Source organism: Ooceraea biroi, chromosome 11, assembly GCF_003672135.1.
Source record: "Ooceraea biroi isolate clonal line C1 chromosome 11, Obir_v5.4, whole genome shotgun sequence".
NCBI lineage: Eukaryota > Metazoa > Arthropoda > Insecta > Hymenoptera > Formicidae > Ooceraea > Ooceraea biroi.
In genome coordinates, this window is record NC_039516.1 from 13,128,046 (window position 1) to 13,146,611 (window position 18,566).

General features: G+C 42.6%; 2 protein-coding genes across 5 annotated transcripts; one reads left to right on the top strand and one right to left on the bottom strand.

Moving 5' to 3' along the window:
* Window positions 1-485: 485 nt before the first annotated feature.
* On the bottom strand, window positions 486-11,861 carry LOC105275374 (protein AF-10). 3 transcript variants are annotated; one of them, XM_020030335.2, is made up of 13 exons: window positions 11,146-11,860; window positions 10,953-11,032; window positions 10,649-10,813; window positions 10,372-10,569; window positions 9,610-10,296; window positions 8,872-9,200; window positions 7,098-7,547; window positions 6,837-7,020; window positions 6,526-6,715; window positions 6,079-6,231; window positions 5,719-5,983; window positions 5,509-5,637; window positions 486-5,419 (listed from the first exon to the last, which is right to left on the bottom strand). In XM_020030335.2, exons 1-13 carry the CDS (start codon window positions 11,252-11,254, stop codon window positions 5,269-5,271), a joined length of 3,090 nt encoding a protein of 1,029 aa, XP_019885894.2. In that variant the 5' UTR covers window positions 11,255-11,860; the 3' UTR covers window positions 486-5,268. The 3 variants fall into 3 exon arrangements, with proteins under 3 accessions (XP_019885894.2, XP_019885893.2, XP_019885892.2); XM_020030334.2 differs by having other exon boundaries at window positions 486-4,555; window positions 5,267-5,419; window positions 9,610-10,569; XM_020030333.2 differs by having other exon boundaries at window positions 9,610-10,569; window positions 11,146-11,861.
* Window positions 11,862-15,690: 3,829 nt separating this feature from the next.
* LOC105275372 lies at window positions 15,691-18,192 on the top strand. 2 transcript variants are annotated; one of them, XM_011332162.2, is made up of 3 exons: window positions 15,691-15,798; window positions 16,479-16,767; window positions 17,183-18,192. In XM_011332162.2, the coding sequence occupies exons 1-3, from the start codon at window positions 15,794-15,796 to the stop codon at window positions 17,672-17,674; spliced, it is 786 nt and encodes a 261-aa protein (XP_011330464.1). In that variant the 5' UTR covers window positions 15,691-15,793; the 3' UTR covers window positions 17,675-18,192. The 2 variants fall into 2 exon arrangements, with proteins under 2 accessions (XP_011330464.1, XP_011330465.1); XM_011332163.3 differs by having other exon boundaries at window positions 15,791-15,926.
* The last annotated feature ends 374 nt before the right edge of the window (window positions 18,193-18,566 follow it).

Below are 18,566 nucleotides of genomic sequence, written 5' to 3' on the forward strand. Positions count from 1 at the left end.
CAGTGTTATCCGCGGTATATACGGGCTGTTCGCATGCTTTCGTATAATATTGATTTGCCGGAGACGAGGTCGCAGGTGAGATTTCCCACGATCGTTGGCCGCACATAGAGAGAGAGACATATATAGAATGAGGAAGAGGAAAAGGGATAGAGAAATGAACAACTAGTAAAGAGAGAAGGAGAGAGAGAGAGGAACGCTACGGAATTGTCTGCATGGTCTTCGGATTGTGCTGTGCCTCTGCGTGTTGTGCACGAGGAAATCTCCAGGAAGTCTCGTACTTCCCTCAATGGAAAAATAATATCATAAACCGAGATCACTCCGCGACGGAATAAATCCGCGCAAAAGTACAAAAATCACACGGGGAAACAAGGGGATCACAAGGGAGAGTGGTCTTCCAGGATAGTTTATCGTATCGTCATGCTTCATCGTCGTTTTCTTCTTTCCTCTCAAGTTCGAGAACATGATGATGAGACGAGGAAAATATATACTCGTAGGAAAGTGACAATTTATTTGGTAAAAGTGTCCATTACATAAGATTTAACGCATCGCTCTTAGATAAGATCTTATCTACGAAAGTAAAACCTACGCGCTCGGTTGCTACATCGATGACCGTCGATTTCCGAATTCCGTATACACCCTCCTGTATACCCTCCTCTCCGCTCATATCATCGGAGAAGGCTCTGGACATGAAATCAGCATTGTACCTAATTGAATTAATGCTCGGTCGCGGCGAGAGCTCGAATGATTTGAATGCGAATGCTTAGGAACACAATTGCATGTCTTTGTACCGCGGATACTCGGAGATATTGAATGCAGAGAAACGCAGAAACAACAATCGATTCTTCTCCTTCCTTCGCTTTTATTTTCTTCCCCCATCACGATGGTGGAAATAATGCGACACACAGGCGACAATTCGCAGTAAAATCACCAAGAAGAAAATGACCGACTATTACACCCGAAGGGAGAGAGAGAAAAGCCTTACCGACTCGTACGCGCGACAACGATGACTATTATTGTTAGTATCAATGACTAAAATAGACATGGTGCAAAACGGCGTTTTCGTCCCTAGCGACATCGTCGGGTCCCTCTCTACGCTCTAACGCATACGCTTCGACGTAAACCCGCCTAAGGAATCGAGAAGTTTAATGATTCGATTGAAAAAATTTGGCACGATCAGCTGTGAAAAAATATCATCGTACTGCTCTGTAAACTTTGACATTTCTTTTTTTTCTCTCTCTGTCTCTGCTAGGATATCGTACACGACTGTTAGGTTTAGGTTCCTGTAATCGCCTCGCGCACCGCATATAATAATATCGCCTAACAATACACAGTCGACTATACTGATAATGCATAAAATACTCTTCAATAGTACAAACGCGACGTCGTATCAAGATCACGTGTTTCTTTTTTTTCGTTCTTTCTTGTTTTTTTTTTCACTTAGAAATCCTAGCGAACTTTCGACAAGGTCGTCAATCATGAAATTCACCAAATCAGTACGAGTAAAATGCGGCTTACCGATACCCCCTTATCGCGTATTCCTGGAAAGCCCAGACAATTCTCTAAAGTCGAAAGTCGCTAAATGTTTCTCCACTACCGCATATTAACTGCAGGAACGTGCAGAAACTCAAATACTTATTGAACAAATACGACAAAATGAAATTTCTTACTCAATAGAAAATTAATATAGGAATGATACACTCTTCGTTAATTTATTATACGCACTTGAATGTTTCGCAATCGTACGCTTTATTAAATTCGATGGAAGTAAAGTGATCGAACTGTGGATCCCAAGAATGCGTGATAATTTGACAACTGTGTTGCATCCATGTCGTACTCCCGCGGCACGATCGACGCTCACAAGGAAAACTCGACAGAATTTTGCGTAGTAAACTGATTCTCCCTGAGTGGTGATAAGCTATTCTGTAAGTTTGGTGTTTTCATGTGTACCTCTCTCGTACCTCGCTATACTTCGCCTTACACATCGTCCAATATACAAGATTACCATTATCGTACAATTTAAGCCTAGACTCTTAATTAAATTTTACTCGTACGTTCTTAAGAATCACATCTAATCTCCTCTAATCGGATTTACGAATTTAGTCGATTAAATCGATTTCGTTATTTATCCTATCGTCCCTTAACCACCCCTAACGCGCTGATGCGAGACCTAATACTTTTACGTAAAATACATTACACCTAAGTCGTTTCGTAAAAAAAAGGGGAAAAATTATATCTCCCGATTTATAGAACACATCGCGTCGATTCGACGCGTAACGATAAAGAACACAATGCGGTAAAAATGTCAGTCGATTCGTAGCTTCTTGAAATTTCTCGCGCCGACACGTGCTCGCGGCGAACGACCAAGTATCGCGATCGCTCGGAAGGTGGTTCAGGGAAAATTACAGTTTTGTACGACGAATTCGAACATACGTATGCGTATTGTATTACAATTGTTCATTCATAACTAGTTCTGCGAGGTTGAGGAATCTCGTACTATACTCGTAACCACGGTGCAAAAATAAAGCGATAGCACAGAACGATTCTGCGAGTGTGTACCTCGACATTTGCAAATACCGTCCTCTGATTTTGCAATCTCAATAATAGGAAGAGATACTTTTCGCGAATTACGCGTTTCGAGCCGATTCACCGTGAAAAACCGTTCGATCTGCAGGAAAGTAATTCGATTTTGTCGCAAACGTTCATATCAATCGACGATTACCCAATTTATAAATATATAGAATAAATATCATTATATATTTCGGACGAAATAAGAATACTTTTCCTCTCAGATCGCTCGTTTGTCACTATATGCGATAGACACTTGTCAATTCTTGTCTTCGTTCCCCTTTTTGACAATTCTTACATATCGCGCGTTTTATCAATTATTTCGTTCGTATCAAACGCGAGTTTCTCCATCGACATATAAATGAGCTACTTCTCATAATATACCGTAGCGTTTGAGCGGAATAGCTTATCCTCTTACGAAGTCTTATCTTCTAAAATTTCCTACCGTACCGTACGTACCTAGCACTTTTGATTTCGCGATTTGCACACGGCGTCGCTCGCTCCTGTAAATTACAGACGATGGCGTGAGTGGAGAACGCTAAAAACGCAGCGAACGGATTCGACTTTAATTCAGATATAGAAAGCATATAGATTATTCTTAAGTAATGTAATTCCGTTTTTATACGACTCATCATGTGTCCCTATACCTTAGAGGATTACTCACGCGTATCGCGATCAATACATACACATATACATGTATAATATCGCAAGTATTCACAGATTCTTACATATTCACATCGTCAAGATTTGTGCCGTGGTTCGCTCCTGTTTCTACATTAAGTTTCTCGTTACATCACTCTCCGAGTGATACCTCGCAATTTTTCGACACAATTTTATCATGGGAATGAGAAAAAATTAATTCTTTTCTGTGTTAAACACAAAATTGATTCTCAAAATTATTGCGCGTATTAATTGACCTGAATTACTAAATTCAGGTCATTTAAAGTTGATTTCAGTATTGATCCCATTTCGTGCACTAAACTGAATTGAAATATGAAATTGAAAATTTCATTAGAGAAATGTTTTACTAATAAAATTCACGCCTAAAATTTGCTTTTGTGATAATCGCTAAAACCTTTGCTTTAAAATTATATTAAAGTATCAATAAATATAATTTCATCAATGTTAAGCACGGTTAAATAATGTATGCAGAATGTACGTAATTTATTACGTACTCATTATTGCGTTTTCAATTTGCAGATCAAACAATGGCACAATATCCTTCTGCTCACATTCTTCGAGGATCTATGCAGCGACGCTAATGACCAAGTACCGATGATCGAATCGAGCGGATGAAAGAGGGTCGTGAATGGAAGGGAGGAGAATGGGCGAACGAATGGACGAATGAGATAAAACAAAACAATCGTTCACTAGAAAAACGTTGAATTGCGATCAACCTACTTCACAGCTCCTGTTGGCGAAAGGCAGTGCTCGTCTTGTACATGTCCCCGTTTTTCCTTTTTTTTTTCTTTTATTTTTAGTATAAGATTAGAATATACGTGTTAAATTAGCTTTGAAATAGGTTGCACTCAATATCATTATCATCGTATAATACAACACCCGTCTGCGACACGTCTCGACGTAGTGGTACGTTAAAGAAACGTAGAAAGCCGTATATAAGTAAAGCGCATTGGTTTCACGCGCAGACGGTCGAAACTCTTTTGAGATGTTCAAAACGTGACGCGAATCACCGAACACGCGATAGACGCGTCGAGATCCGACAGTGGATTTAATTTCTTTCTTTCGTCGTTCCGGGTTATGTGTTCGTCGTTTGTTATCTCTCTCCTCGTAATTTCTTTCGGAAAGCTTTGCGTATCCTTCCGTCGCACAGATATATATATATATATATATAAACGCGCGATTAACGTCGTTAGAATGTACACCTACTGTATTATTGCTATTTTTAGCGCGACAGCTTTAACTTACAGTCTAAGATTTGTACATCTGTGGATTTGCTGTTCACGTATGATGATGATGACGATGATGATGCCTACAAAGAGATAAAAAATGTATCTCAGATGTGTCTTACCTGCGATGCTAATGAAAGAAATCCTGATTAAATAACGGGATCGGGTGTCGTAATATGGACGAGTAACAATAACAGATTTTTAATAAACGACTTATCTCGACGACTTATCTTTAGCGTCGGGGAGATCTACGAGACAAGTCTCTTCCTAACTGCTTCTTCGTTTCGTAACTTGCAACATCTTTTTTCTTACATCACACTATGCTAATACTCTAATCTTCTAATTGAGCCTCCGGTGCATTGTCATAGTCGCAATGTACATATAACTCGTAAAATCGTGCATATAAAAGTACAACAGTACGTAATAAAAAAACGGAAACAATAAAAGAACAATAGCAAATACCTGATTCGATATTCGCGCGACATGCCCAAGGAGAATTCGCGACAAAATCATCATGCATAATTTCAAGTTCTGAACGTGTGTGCATCGGTATATATTACGATTTCGAGATGCCTCCTGGAGAGGCACGAACACGTGAATCGACATCACCGAAATGATGCTCTCGTTGCCAGGCGAGAAAATCGTCGCCGACGAACGCGGCAGTAAGAAAATGCACGTCTCAGTCAAGAAGCGCAGTTAGGCATTTCTTTCTTGCGACGAGATTGGATCGTGTCGCGTTTGACGTAGCGGCTTCCGGTTCAACAATTAAGATTCGCCGTATCACGTTTATCTACCTTCAGCTGGGCTTGCCGGGCGGCCCGTGACTGGTCGGCGAAGGACCGTGCGGATGAAGATTGTGAACGCCGCCTACTTGATTGCTGGTGAGGCTGGGCATAGTGGGCTGATACATTGATGACATGTAACTGCCCGACGACTGCGAAGTAGACCTGATGATCGATCGATCAACGTTACGCGCGTTAGGTCTCAGCGATATCAGAATGAGAAAGATAAAATAAAGGTATATCGTTGCACTCACCTCGGCACTCCACGCAATGGGTCTGGCGTGACGGAGGAGTTCCTCACTACCCCGGAAGTGTTCGCCGGTGCCGGCGAGACTATGTTGCTCGGCTGACCCTGAAGGTATCCACCCGCAGCTGGACTGTGCCTGCATTTCCGTCGCAAGGATGAATAAGTGAATTCGAGTCAACTTTATCAATGACTCGAAGCGCGAAATGAGAGGCGTTACCTTATCGTGGGGCTTGGTTGAGGCGCGACTAGCGATCCTCGATGCTGATACTGTGACAAGGAGGCCGCCGCGGGCGGGGATGGATCCGGCGGTAAACCATTCTCGAGCGTCGTCGGGTGGCCGGCGGAGCTCGAGTGAGGCATGTACGTGCTGTTCACTCTAGGCTCACGGCTTACCCTCGGTACCGAGGCCGGGGCGCCGGGTGGCACCTCCGGATGCGAGACGTTTGAATGAGACGGATTTACCGTTGGATGTATATTATTCACTGAAAATAATTCCAGGCATGTATTGTAGGATATAGTGTCTCCCTCGACAACACACGGTAGACACGATATTATAGACGTACATGATCTAACTAACCTGGATGTGAACTAGGCTGAGTTGTCAATGGAATAGCGAGTCTAGCATTCACAGCCAATAAATGGTCTCTCCTCTGCAGGAGATTATTTACATGTTCCTCTAGCCTAAGGTTCTCAGCTCTCAATTGATGTAGGCAGGAAAGCAGGGATGCAACTGCAACAGATTTCAATAACTTGTCGCGGACTTGTTCTGTCTAAGTGTGGCACGCTGTTACCTTTATACGTTATCAAAGGCAGAAGCGACGTACGTTTGAAAGAACAGAAACGATGAGAATCGAGAAGGCTTCGCAGCGAAAAAAATTAACATTTGACAGAAAAGCGTGGCATGCAGGTTCCTTCACCGAAACTCAAAGACTTCGTTGTGAGAGGACGAAAGATGAAGCGCGAGTTTCCTTCTTCCCCAGATCCATGCGATTATAAGCGTATATTTGCCTTGCCGTACACTCACTGTCAAAGTGCTGGGCTTGCTCCATTAGGAATTGACTCCCCTGCTCCCACTGTCTCTCCAAAAGTTGATCTAGCGTCTGCGGTATCGCGCCACCACCCAACGCCCCCGCAGGCCCAGCTTGGCTCGTGCTACTCCCGGAAAACACTGAGGAAAACGAGGTTGGCGGCGCACCCGGTTGGCTAGACCGTATCTGCTCATCAGAGAATGTAAAATCATGAATACATGAAATAAAATATTGATTGTTTCTTGCGTTTAATATGTAAATATATTTTTTGAAACTGATTAATTTGATTCGACGGAACTACACGTACGGATGCGATTACTCGACTGTGCAGCTGCGGTCCGACCAGATTTGCATTGGAGTTGCTCGATTCTGTGAAAATAGAATGGGCCTCGAGCTCCTGCGTCAGCGTGTCCGACATTTTTTGTGCCATCGTGGATGTGGGATTCAGCTGATTGCCTAGCATGTGCGGTGCTCCGACTCCATTTTGAAACCTGCATAATACGATCGTACATTGTGCATTTACATGAACGAAACGCGTACTTGTCTTACTTTTCTTTACGAGTCTTACAATTTAATGTTATTCTCCTCTTTCACCACGGCAGTGGCGAGAGATGTCGGGGTAGTTGACGCAGATGGCGTAGGAGTAGACGTTGCGGTTTTCCTCTTCCGTTTACCAGTGCTGCTGCTCATACTTTCCGAGCCAGGACTGCTAGGCGGTGATTCCTTGACGGTTGGTACCATGGTGCACGCAGGGACTGTGCCGCTGATGCTACTAAAGTGCCCAATAGCAGCTGATGTGGGACCATGAATTATTGACGGTATTGGAACTATGGTGGCGGCTGGCGGAGGTGTCGGGTGATTGCTTCTCCCACCTCTCTTGGACGTCGTTACGACCGCAGTACTGGACACGGACGTCACGACAGACGTGCCTGTTGTCTGTAGTGGCAGTGATGCTTGATTGCTGGAGGAGCCACGCTTCGGCTTACGCGACTTCTCTTGCTTGTCAGACGATTGCGAACTGAAACGTCCAAGTTTCAAATAATTATCACAACGCAAAAAAACAGAATTACAGTAACCCGACCAGCTTCCCATAAGAACAAATTACAAATGCAAGTTCCTTATGTAACTAATATTGTGAATTGACTAATAACATTGTCCAACTGGAAATGTATCATTACATAAGTTCAAAAAATTACATAAGAAGCTCAAGATATAAACGGAGTTTGTAGTCGTTGTAAACTGAATTTTTATTTCGACTGATAACGGATAAGAGTGCATCTGAACGCACACTCTGGCATGTCATCGCGATGGAGCGCCATTTACTCAATCTCACGTTACTCCTTTCCGTCGCTCGTTGCCCGTGAGGCGCCCGGCCGTGGCAAAAACACACATAACCTCAATAGCCCTCGTTTGCCTGAACCCGCGTGCCGAAATAAACAGAGTCACGAGACGCTCGTTCGGCGTTTTTCGCGACGTTTTGCCTCTCCGTTGCCGCAACGAAGTTATCGTGGCGCCACGCACGATAATTATATCGTAATTGCTCCCCGATGCAATTATATTCAATGCAACGCATGCACTCGAATGACCTCGAGTGAACTATTGTGCTCAATACAAGGCGGCAGGCGGATTACTGTTATAAACACACTCCATTTCTCGTAGCACTCGTGATATCGCTCGTCGCGCGACAGATCGACGTTCACTTCCCACCGAAGTTCGAACGCGCGGCACACCCGCAACCGCGTCCCGATCCACTTCGATCCAGCTTGAACACACGGTCAGGTGGATACTCGCGGGACGAGCGCCTGATTCGACCGTGCGAACAGGTTAGAGCGAGCCTCCTTGTTTACCATCCGCGTCCGCCATTTTGAACGCGGTGCATGACACTCCTGACGTCAGTGCGCCTCCAACTCTCTTACGGAGCACTTGCATTCCGACTGCATTCGGCTCGAATCACCGTGTGCTCTCGCGTCGTGCGACGCATCATCTCACGAAGCCTCACACGAGTTCAATGCTCGCTAATTTGATAACGATTGCAGAAACAATAATAAAAATATATTCGCTAATTTGTACCTCGTTTAGTTTTATTTTATTACTTTAATTAAATGTGAACGTTGAGAGCAATTTTTCCATTATTATAAATCCTTTGTTTTCTAGCGGAAATTTGTAATAAAATTTAACAAGTGTCCAAGATGGTTCACACTTGCATGATAAACAAATGACCAATTTAATTATACAGTGTTTATATTGTTCCCTATTCTGTTCTCGAAAGACATGTTTCTCAGCAAGCAATCTCCCCGCACGGGAAAAATTGATTCCGAGTCGCTGCGGCAGCTTAGACTCACCGAGATCGCTTCGCCGTCGTTTCCTCCATGGCAAACCGCTGCTCATTAGCTATCGCGCTGGAGCGCGGCTCACTGCTGGCGGCTGTGGTGATGATGCTCTGTTGCACTTGGTACAACATTGGCGCGCTCGTTACCACGCTCTGAACCGTGCTGGGAAGCGAGGTAGCCGTCAATGGCACGGAAACTACGATGCTGTTCGACGTGGTTGTCGGCGACTGGGTAACAATAGAGGATTGGGATTGCGTCACCGCTATTATCACAGGTGTAGTGGTCGCCTCGGTAGTGACCGGCGTGCTCGACGATGACTGGATCGGGCTCTCGACTTTTATCTGCGATCGAAGATTCAGGAGCTTAAGATATCGCCATATGTAGAAGAGAGTGAGAAAATGTACGTTGGGAAACATGATGCGACGTACCCTGTACCTTTCAGAAATTAGATTATTATACTTGGTAATAAAAAATATATAGAAGACAGAAAAGGAAACTGACGACTGGAGCGACTGAACGAGAGACGCACCCGAGCCTTTCGAACCGACGACTGGTACTAAATTATTCGGAGCTCGCATACCGCTATTCCGTGTTTGTTCGTTGTCTATAAAAAAAACTGTTTATAGCGACTACCTCGGAGAGATTCTCAATGAAGACATATATCCATGAAGACCTAACGACGTGGGTAACTAACGATATTCAAAGTCAACATTTTGTTTTTCATACTGTGTTTCCATTTCTCTCTCTTACCTTCTTCGATTTTTCCGGTTCCGTCATTGTGCTCAAGCTAGTAGCTTCCGTGATTGTCGGCTGTACGTTGTTACTCGGGACGGTCTGCTGCACCACAGAGCTGACGGACACCACGACCGATCCGCTCGCCTCTGAACTGGCCGACTGATTCGAGTTGTCGTTTCCTATCACCGTCGGCGTACGCGCGCCGGTCTTCCTCTTCTTGCTGGTGTGACTGGACGTCTTGTTGGAGGCCGACGAATTGGACTTCCCTTGGCCGCCAACGTTCTTGTGCGCCGCGTTCGAGTTACCGCCACTCGTCTTTATCGTGGTAGCGGCCGCCGCCGCAGTCGGGGCGGCAGTGGTGACAACGCTGCCGTCGTGTCCGAAGACGCTCTCGGACTGCGTGACAATAGTCTCGACAAAGTTGGAGGTCGTGAACTTGCTGGAACTCGTGGAATTATCTTTGGGCGTATTACGGCCGCTACTACCGCTTTTGTCGTCCGCGATGCCATTTATCTCTAAATTGGGACTAGCATTCGATTTACTTTTAGAATTCGCAGTGGATTTGGAACTCGAGCTCTTGCGCTTGCCGCTCGACGATTTAATCGGCGTCTCCGCCTCTTTCTCCGGCGACGAGTCCGACGAGCCGTTGTCGGCGGGTATCGGCTTGTAGGGCGGTATCGTTTTCACGTTACCACCCTTTTTCTGCAAAAATTGATCGTCCGTTATCGCACGGCGAGCAATCGCGAAGGAAGCAGCGCAGACGTACGGACTACCAACCAATTTCGAATAATGATGCTGGCAATACCCGCAGTACTTGACATTGTCAAGATAGTTGCCAGCTTCCTCGCAGAGCAAACCCAGTGCCTGTGCACAAGTAACATGAAATTGCTGCCTGCAGCCCGTTTTGTTGCACTGCATACAGGCCCCCACGTTCGCTCTGCTGCCCCTACCTTGTTCCTCGCAAATGTAGCACGTCTGAAACCATTTAATTTTCTATGTGGCGCGAACATGGGCGATGAGGGCATCAAAAAGAGGAACAATACGAGACACATACCTTGCTAAACCTTTCCGACGGTATAAGCTGCAATATGATCGGCTCCATCGTAGTCACGTTACCGAATCGAACCTCTGGAATATAGAGAGCGCACACGACGTGCGCCCATCCAGCCTGGTCGGTCCTCTTGAGAGCTCCATCTCGACTCGGACATAACTCACAGCGCTATAGAAGGCACATTCAATGAGATAGAAGTATTCTATTGTACGAAACGAACGTTGAATGTATCTGATTCGCCACGAAGAACAGACACAGTATGAAAGACCAAACGAGGAAGCAACGCTGAACGACGAATCGTACGTACCACTCTAGCACTGCGCTCTTGCGACTCGCACTTTCTGCAATACCATGGTCCCGTTGGTACAGTGACAATGCCATAGCATGCTGCAAGAACGGTAACATTCATTACTCTCCCCGCAAAGAAAGAACCTTCCTCGATTTTCGTTTCATTCATACAAGACAAGATGCAGCCTGCATCGTTACGCCGTGACAAGTACCTTGGTGCACAGCAACGGTGCAGCCCTGTCCATCGCAGTACACCAGCGGATTCTCGGTCCAACCCCTCTCGTCAGAACACACGCAGCACCCTCCGAGCATCTCCTTCATGCTGTGCCGCAAGCAATTCGGAAGACGAGACTAGCATGAGGAGCTAGGCGAAAAACCGCGGGCTTCGGCTACGACACGCGGGCTGACTCGCATCGCGCGCGCACGATCGCATCCTGGCGACGACGCGGCGTCCCCCGAACGAGCGACACGACAGCACCACACTCGTCAGTTGATCTCTTTTTCTCTCTCTCTCTCTCTCTTCCTCGCTCTCTCTTTCTCTCTCTTACTCTCGGTGGGGTCCCGCTACCACCGCGTGCACCCGCGCACCCCCACCGGCACGAGACCTGTCGTACTCGATCACGCTCGACACCGCGCCGGACAACGCGTGCGTCCTCACGCACGCGACGACTGTACGGACGAGATGGAACGAGGTTTCGTCAACTGCGAGCGATCGGTGCACGCCGCCGCGAGCGAGCGTGCGAGCGCGCGCGCGTTTACGCGCGGAAGGGCCACCGGGAAACGGGCGAGAGCCGCCGCGCGACCGCCGGGTAGCCGACGCCGTCGACCGGGCGTACGCCGCGAGAACGCACGTGCGATTATACGGCCACCACGCGCCGCGAAACGTGCACGGACGGTTTTGTGTTATTTACGACGGCGCTCTATTTGTTTCGTTGGTCGGCCATCTTATTTTTGGTTGTCGCGCGCCAGCCGCGCACGCGCACCGCGATTGTAAGGCGCGTTCAGATTGCGCAACCGCGTTTCCTTCGGCCGCGGCCTCACGTGACGACCGCGTCGCGCTGGAAGCGGTTTACGCGTCTATGTCTAGTCGTATCACAGTGGCGAATAGAAGAATGCAGCTCATAGGAACATTTCGCTATCGTTACGCGATAGTTCGACCCGCGAAATGGAACGCGATCAGAGTTCCGCCATACCTCATGCTGAATATTGTACAAGTTTGGGGAAAACTCTCGATTTAAAATTTAAACTTTGAAATCCCCGACATTATGTAATAAATAAATGCGAAGTCAAGAAACAGCGCAATTGCAGGAGCATTGCGATTGAGTTACAATAGAGATATTGCTCGCTGAGCTCGCGGGGCGATCGATTATTATTGGCGAAGAGGCGACAGTCTGTGCCGGCCAGCGAAGCGATTCTCGTGTTTACGACTTCTTCTGATACAAACCACCTACCTCGTAGTGACTCGTACTTTATCCACTGTCACAAACAATTGTAACGTATAATATTAATATTTATTTATGCTTGTATACGTTATTTTCTACTTTTATTTATATAGTTCGTACAATATATATATATACACATAAAGATTTCATAGCGCATCGATATCGATATCCTAAAATCGGCTAATTTAAAATGCGAAGGTGAATTAAATTAGGCAAAGAAGCTTAAATTTCTATTTGTTTTTATAAAACTTTACTAAAATATAGGAAGCTGAACTTTGCTGATTTCTGTTCCGTATTGGATTTTTTTAACATATCTTTTGCAACTGTAGTATAACGATAGTGCTGTCACTTATCGATACTTTACAGCAGAACGAGGCTGTACGTGGTTTTTCTAGAAAAGGAAATATCCCATATCTATAGATATCAAATTTTCTTAACTTCCTAGATATAAAAAAGTAACAGATTTCCAAGAACTAGTACGCAGAATGGAGGGAGCAAAAAAGAGTTTTTTCTTTAAATCACGTGATGGATACGTCGGATGCGTCGGTTTTTAACTCGAGTATCGATACGTGCGCGCTGAATCATCGTAAATTTATCGGCGCAATTATTATCATATCGTAAGATGAATGTATCTTTTGCCTTAAATTAAAATACTAGAACAAACACTACGTTTGTAACCGATTTTCTCCATCGCATCGACTAGACGGAGCGATTTTTTGAATAACAACAATGAAAAACTTTGCATTTTAATCAACAACGCGGGTATTTAATGAGGAGAAGGAAAAGACGCATGTTAATGTGCTATCATTTGCATAAAGCGTAACGGACGCTGACGGCTTTAATTATCGGAAGAAACGTATCGAAAATCAGGGATGAATACATTAACAATGCAGAGTAACTGAAAAACTGCGATCAGTTCAATTTCGTATAATTTTTTCGAAGCAATCCAAACGATTCAAGTATTGAAAACAAATATTGATATAGGAAGGTAATATTTCCAGTCAATAGACACTTCATATTTCAAGACAAGTGAAAAGAATTACAAACATAATTTCTCTCGCATTAAATATTTTGGAAATATACGAGCAACTTTTTATAAATATCTAATAATATTCAACAAGTTTACAAGAGCATCCGTACTCGAATTTTTATTCCTGATACTCACAGATCCGTCTCTACGTCAAATCTCTGAAGGAATGGACTGTATTATTCACCAATGGATTGCCGGGTTTGCGTAACGATTTGCGTAACGATAGAGCGTAATTATGGATAACGCGATCATGCAATGGAACGTTTCGCTCGTCCACGATTTCAACAAAGTCGATCTGAAGTTAGAGAATGGATCAGTGACGCTACGCTGCGAGAATCGAGGGTCGTCATAAACATGACTCTAAATATACTCGCCACGTACCTCTCACAGACTTGCACAACGGTGCGGATTACCGACGCATATACGATACGAATGGGGGATACGTGATGCGTCGTCGACGTTTCGTTTTGCATTCCCGTTACGCACTCCATGCTGTATCGGGGTCAACCGTTTTGCGCCCACCTGTTAACAATACAAGGAAATGTAAAGTTGAAGAAACCAGAAAATATATAACATAAAAGATGGATTTATCAATTTCTAAATATATTAATAAGAACATTTATTAAAATGTTCTATCGATACAAAAATATTTCAAACGTATGTTCATAAATGCCCTCTTCTCGGTTCCTATAGCTACCAAGAATATAGATTTTAATAAAAACATAATGTGTCTTATCTGAAAGATGGCCTTTGGCCTTTGATAAAACCTTTTTATTCAAGTAAAAAGAAGAATGAATAATCGTTCACCTAAACAGAAGAATGAATCTATAGGAGATTATATGTAATGAGTGTCAATGTTCGCGATTGGATGTAATGATAATGGGATGTTGGATGGATCATAAAAGTGGTTGCATGTAGATTGAGAGAACCGTGAGAGAGAGCGAGAAAGTGCTACTTCTCGCAGAATATGTGTGCGATTGCGATACATTAAACTGGAGCGTGTCGACATGCGCTGTCAGTGTCTGATTGTGAGTAATATAGTATATGATTTATCAGGATTGTACTTGCCTGTCGACTTTTCGACTTCAGAATCTAGATAAGTCATCGTAGAAACCGATAGAAAATCTTATAATTTTGTCAATTTACGTAAAACACATAACAGGGTGAGGCACCTAAAACAGGCCACCTGAATATCTCGGTTGTTATTGGTGATAGAAAAAAATGTGTCAGACCAAACTTGCATGGTTTCGAGGGACACATAATTTGTTCTAAATAGTTTTTTATTAGGTGGATGCGTAGAGGTCATATGAAGGTCAACTTCGTTTTTTTAAATGGTATGATATGTTTTTTTACGTACCATCTAGTAGAGCGTTTGAAGATGCGCAAATTGATCTACGGGTCAAAATCATTCAAGGTCACTGAAGGCCAACTGCAAGGGAAAATAATTTACTTTATATTGCCTAGAGTTCTCTGCTATTAAAAATACTGTAAACTCAGAAATGAAAAAGTTCTAGCCCTTAGAAATTTTTTATTTTTCCGCGAAGTTCTGAGTTGTTGTTATCATTATTTTTTATATTGCCTAGAGTTCTCTGCTATTGAAAATACCATAAACTCAGAAATAAAAAAGTTCTAGCACTTAGAAATTTTAGCCTTCAGTGATTTTGATTGATTTTGACCTACGGGTCAATGTGCGCATCTTCAAACGCTCTACTAGATGGTACGTAAAAAAACATATCATACCATTTAAAAAAACGAAGTTGACTTTCAATGACCTCTACGCGTCCACCTAATAAAAAACTATTTAGAACAAATTATGTGTCCCTCGAAACCATGCAAGTTTGGTCTGACACATTTTTTTCCATCACCAATAACAGCCGAGATATTCAGGTGGCCTGTTTTAGGTGCCTCACCCTGTATACACGTATAAAGAAACAAGATTATTCCTTTCTATCGTTTCAAAATAATTAATAACCGAGATAATTTTGCAGACAATAATTTTGCAAAACTAAAAACAAAAGAGCATTCTTTTTATGCGCATAGATTTTTGTTGTAATTTTCATGTAAAATATGCATACTTTGTAAAAAAATGATTACTTTTTTCGTGCACTATCATATTGATTATTAATAATGACTATAGTACTATTCAATAAAAAAAATTTTTATTGCATTTTATTTTCCAAATATGCCGGTTCTTCTGCATGTTTACATAATTTAGCAAAATTTGACAAAACTGAAAATTAATTTCACAGAAATAAAAATCTCGAAATGATTGTCCCTAGGAGAGAAATAGATAAGCACAGCTCTGCTATAATGTACGACACATTTATTGATAAGTGCTCACAATCAGTATACTGCAGACAGTCACCGAACTAACATCTCTTTGCAAACATGAGGTAATTCTCCGTGATCCTATGTGATATCTTAATTGTGTCAAATTGATAATTATCGCGTCATGTTCACGTAATGTTAAATATTAGATACATTAGATACGACATTAATAAAATGTATCGCACTTGCATCGGTGAGTACTTTCACTTTACATTTCTCAATGCTGCGATATCGTAGAATGCAGCTTTCGTAACAGAGAAACTTTCATTCAATTATTTCTGTACAAGTAATGAAAACGCAGCCTTTTTTTATTTTTATACATGTATGTATGTTCAGATTAAGTGATAATTGTGTAGAAACAAATATCACTATTTCAGATTCTCCATTCTATATTAATCTCCTTATATGAAATCGCGCGTTTACGTGATCGTGGCAATGGCAATCATCACGTGCACATGCGAACTTTGATCTCTATTTAATAAGCGTATATAATTGCTTGTTGCCGCAAGAGGAATGCGTCGTTATTCCATACTATATTCTGAAGATGTAGATGTAATTCTTTTATCAAGTTTATACAGATTTTACGGCTGCAATGCTATTTATCAGTTCAATTTTATCAATTCTCAAGATAATCAAATTCTTTCGGAAAACAGTTTGTATCCGATTGTAGTAAACTTTGGAATTTCGTTTTCCAAAATGATTCTATAATTATAAACGATAATTGATGATCGTGACTATTTTTCAGCGATACGCGCAAAAGGATGCCCTCTTATCGGCCTTGGGGATCGACCGATAATGGCCAGATTGAATTCGAATCTCTAACGGACGAAACACTTGAGGGGGCACTTAATGTGATGAGGAAGAGCTTCTTTTTATACGAGCCCGTATGCATGGGCGTGGATTTGATGTCCGAGTCTGGAGCATCCGAGGAACTCATCAAGCTTTCCTTGAATGCGGCTAAGGATGGCGTGAGCGTGGTGGCTATCGACGTTACCACCAACGAAGTTGTCGGTGTTCTCTTTAATAAAATTCAAGTGAGTAAGATGCTTTAGTTTTTGACGATTGACTTTACTCAATGAAAAACGGTCGTAATATTTTATCCAACGAATTCTTAAAACAATTGTACTATCATCTAATCTATCTAATTGAATTATTATTTTATTACCAAGTTTAGGATAGGAAATAATGACAGATAATGTAGAATATAATCGAGAAGCATCGGATTTGACTGTTTTCATGAATTAACTTATTTACAGTATACAAAAGTATTATCGAACGGTTCGAAGACGACTCTGTTATCGATGACCACTTCTTAAAGACTAGCCTACATATACGCAAATGTGTTTGTCTCAAATCTCGAGAGGACCTACAAAAATCGCTACGTTACAGAATAATTTAATCCAATCAGTTGCATTACTGTTAACTTAAACTAACATCCTGATTCTTCAGGTGCCCGCTAACAGCACCGAGAAAAGCTACTTCGAGCAGTTCAGCGAGAATTGTCGATACAAGTCGTCAAAGGGCCTGGTGGACTACATGATAAACATAGATTCACGGATAAACCTCTTCGAGCACTACAACGTCGACTGCATCCTCGAGCTCATGTTCTTGGCGACGCTGCCCGAGTATGGTAAACGGCGGATAGGCGAGCTGCTGATCAGCTCATCGCTGGAGCTCGGCCGGGAACTCAAGCACGGCAAGAATGTGCGGACGCCCGTCACAGTGTACGGCAAAAAGGAACTCACGAACAACAATACGATACCGACCATGGTCTCCGGCATCATGACGTCCATCTACTCGCAGCGCATCGCCACGAAGCTGCACTTTGAACGGTTGCTGGAGGTGTCCTACGACGACTATGAGTTCGGCGGGAAGAAGTTCAGCGAGAGAATCGATCCGAAGCACTCGTATTCCGTCTTGGTGACCAAAAGGTTGCGATAGCGAGATTATAACAACGCGTAGGCAAGTTAAATGCCCCCGGAAGCGTCAGAAGATCAATACACAACTTATCAGGGTTGTTCAAGAACGCTGAACAGATAATGTTCCAATGCCGGATAATTTGTTCGAGAACATGAAAATATATTCTTTTTTATCGGCTGAAACGAGTGTTATCTCTATTCTGTATGTCAGCATGCGTATGTGTAGTGTGCCAATTTTGTGATATTATCTTTGTATTTACTTTGGTATAGTCGTCAACTTTTCGTATCAATTCTTCAAGATAGTCATAAGAAGTTTTTTCGGTGTAAAAATTTTGCGTTGGGAAATGCACGACATGTATAATATTGCCTGAATTGTGTTATGTAACATAGATTCGAATACGCTTTCTCCGAGATATTCTCTCTATTAATTGTAAAAGAGATGATGCAAACTTTGCAAATATGCATAGAAAGAAGTGTGCCTTAGATATATAAATACAATAGAGAAAAGAAAACAATAAAAATGATAAAAAAATAAAATAATAAAAATTATATTTCTTGATAAATGTGTATGAAAATCTTGTCTTATTTTTATCTGTCTCGTATTATGCATGAAATCTTATCCATGAGCATGATACACTGGGATATTCTTGTCTACAGGATAAAAAATTAATGGTTTTTTACCTTCTGTCAATTTTGATAATCCCACTAAGCCATTTGGCGGAATTTTAATCCCTTTGCCGTCGAGAAAAATCATGTTTATTCATTAAATTAATACTAATATTTTGCATTTTGAATTTTAAAAAGATATTTATGAGATATTTATGTTTAGAGTAGCTAAACGTGATCATGTTTCATAACTAGAGATTCTCGGCGCGTGTGATTAATTAATTCTCACGAATTAACTGCTCGTGTAA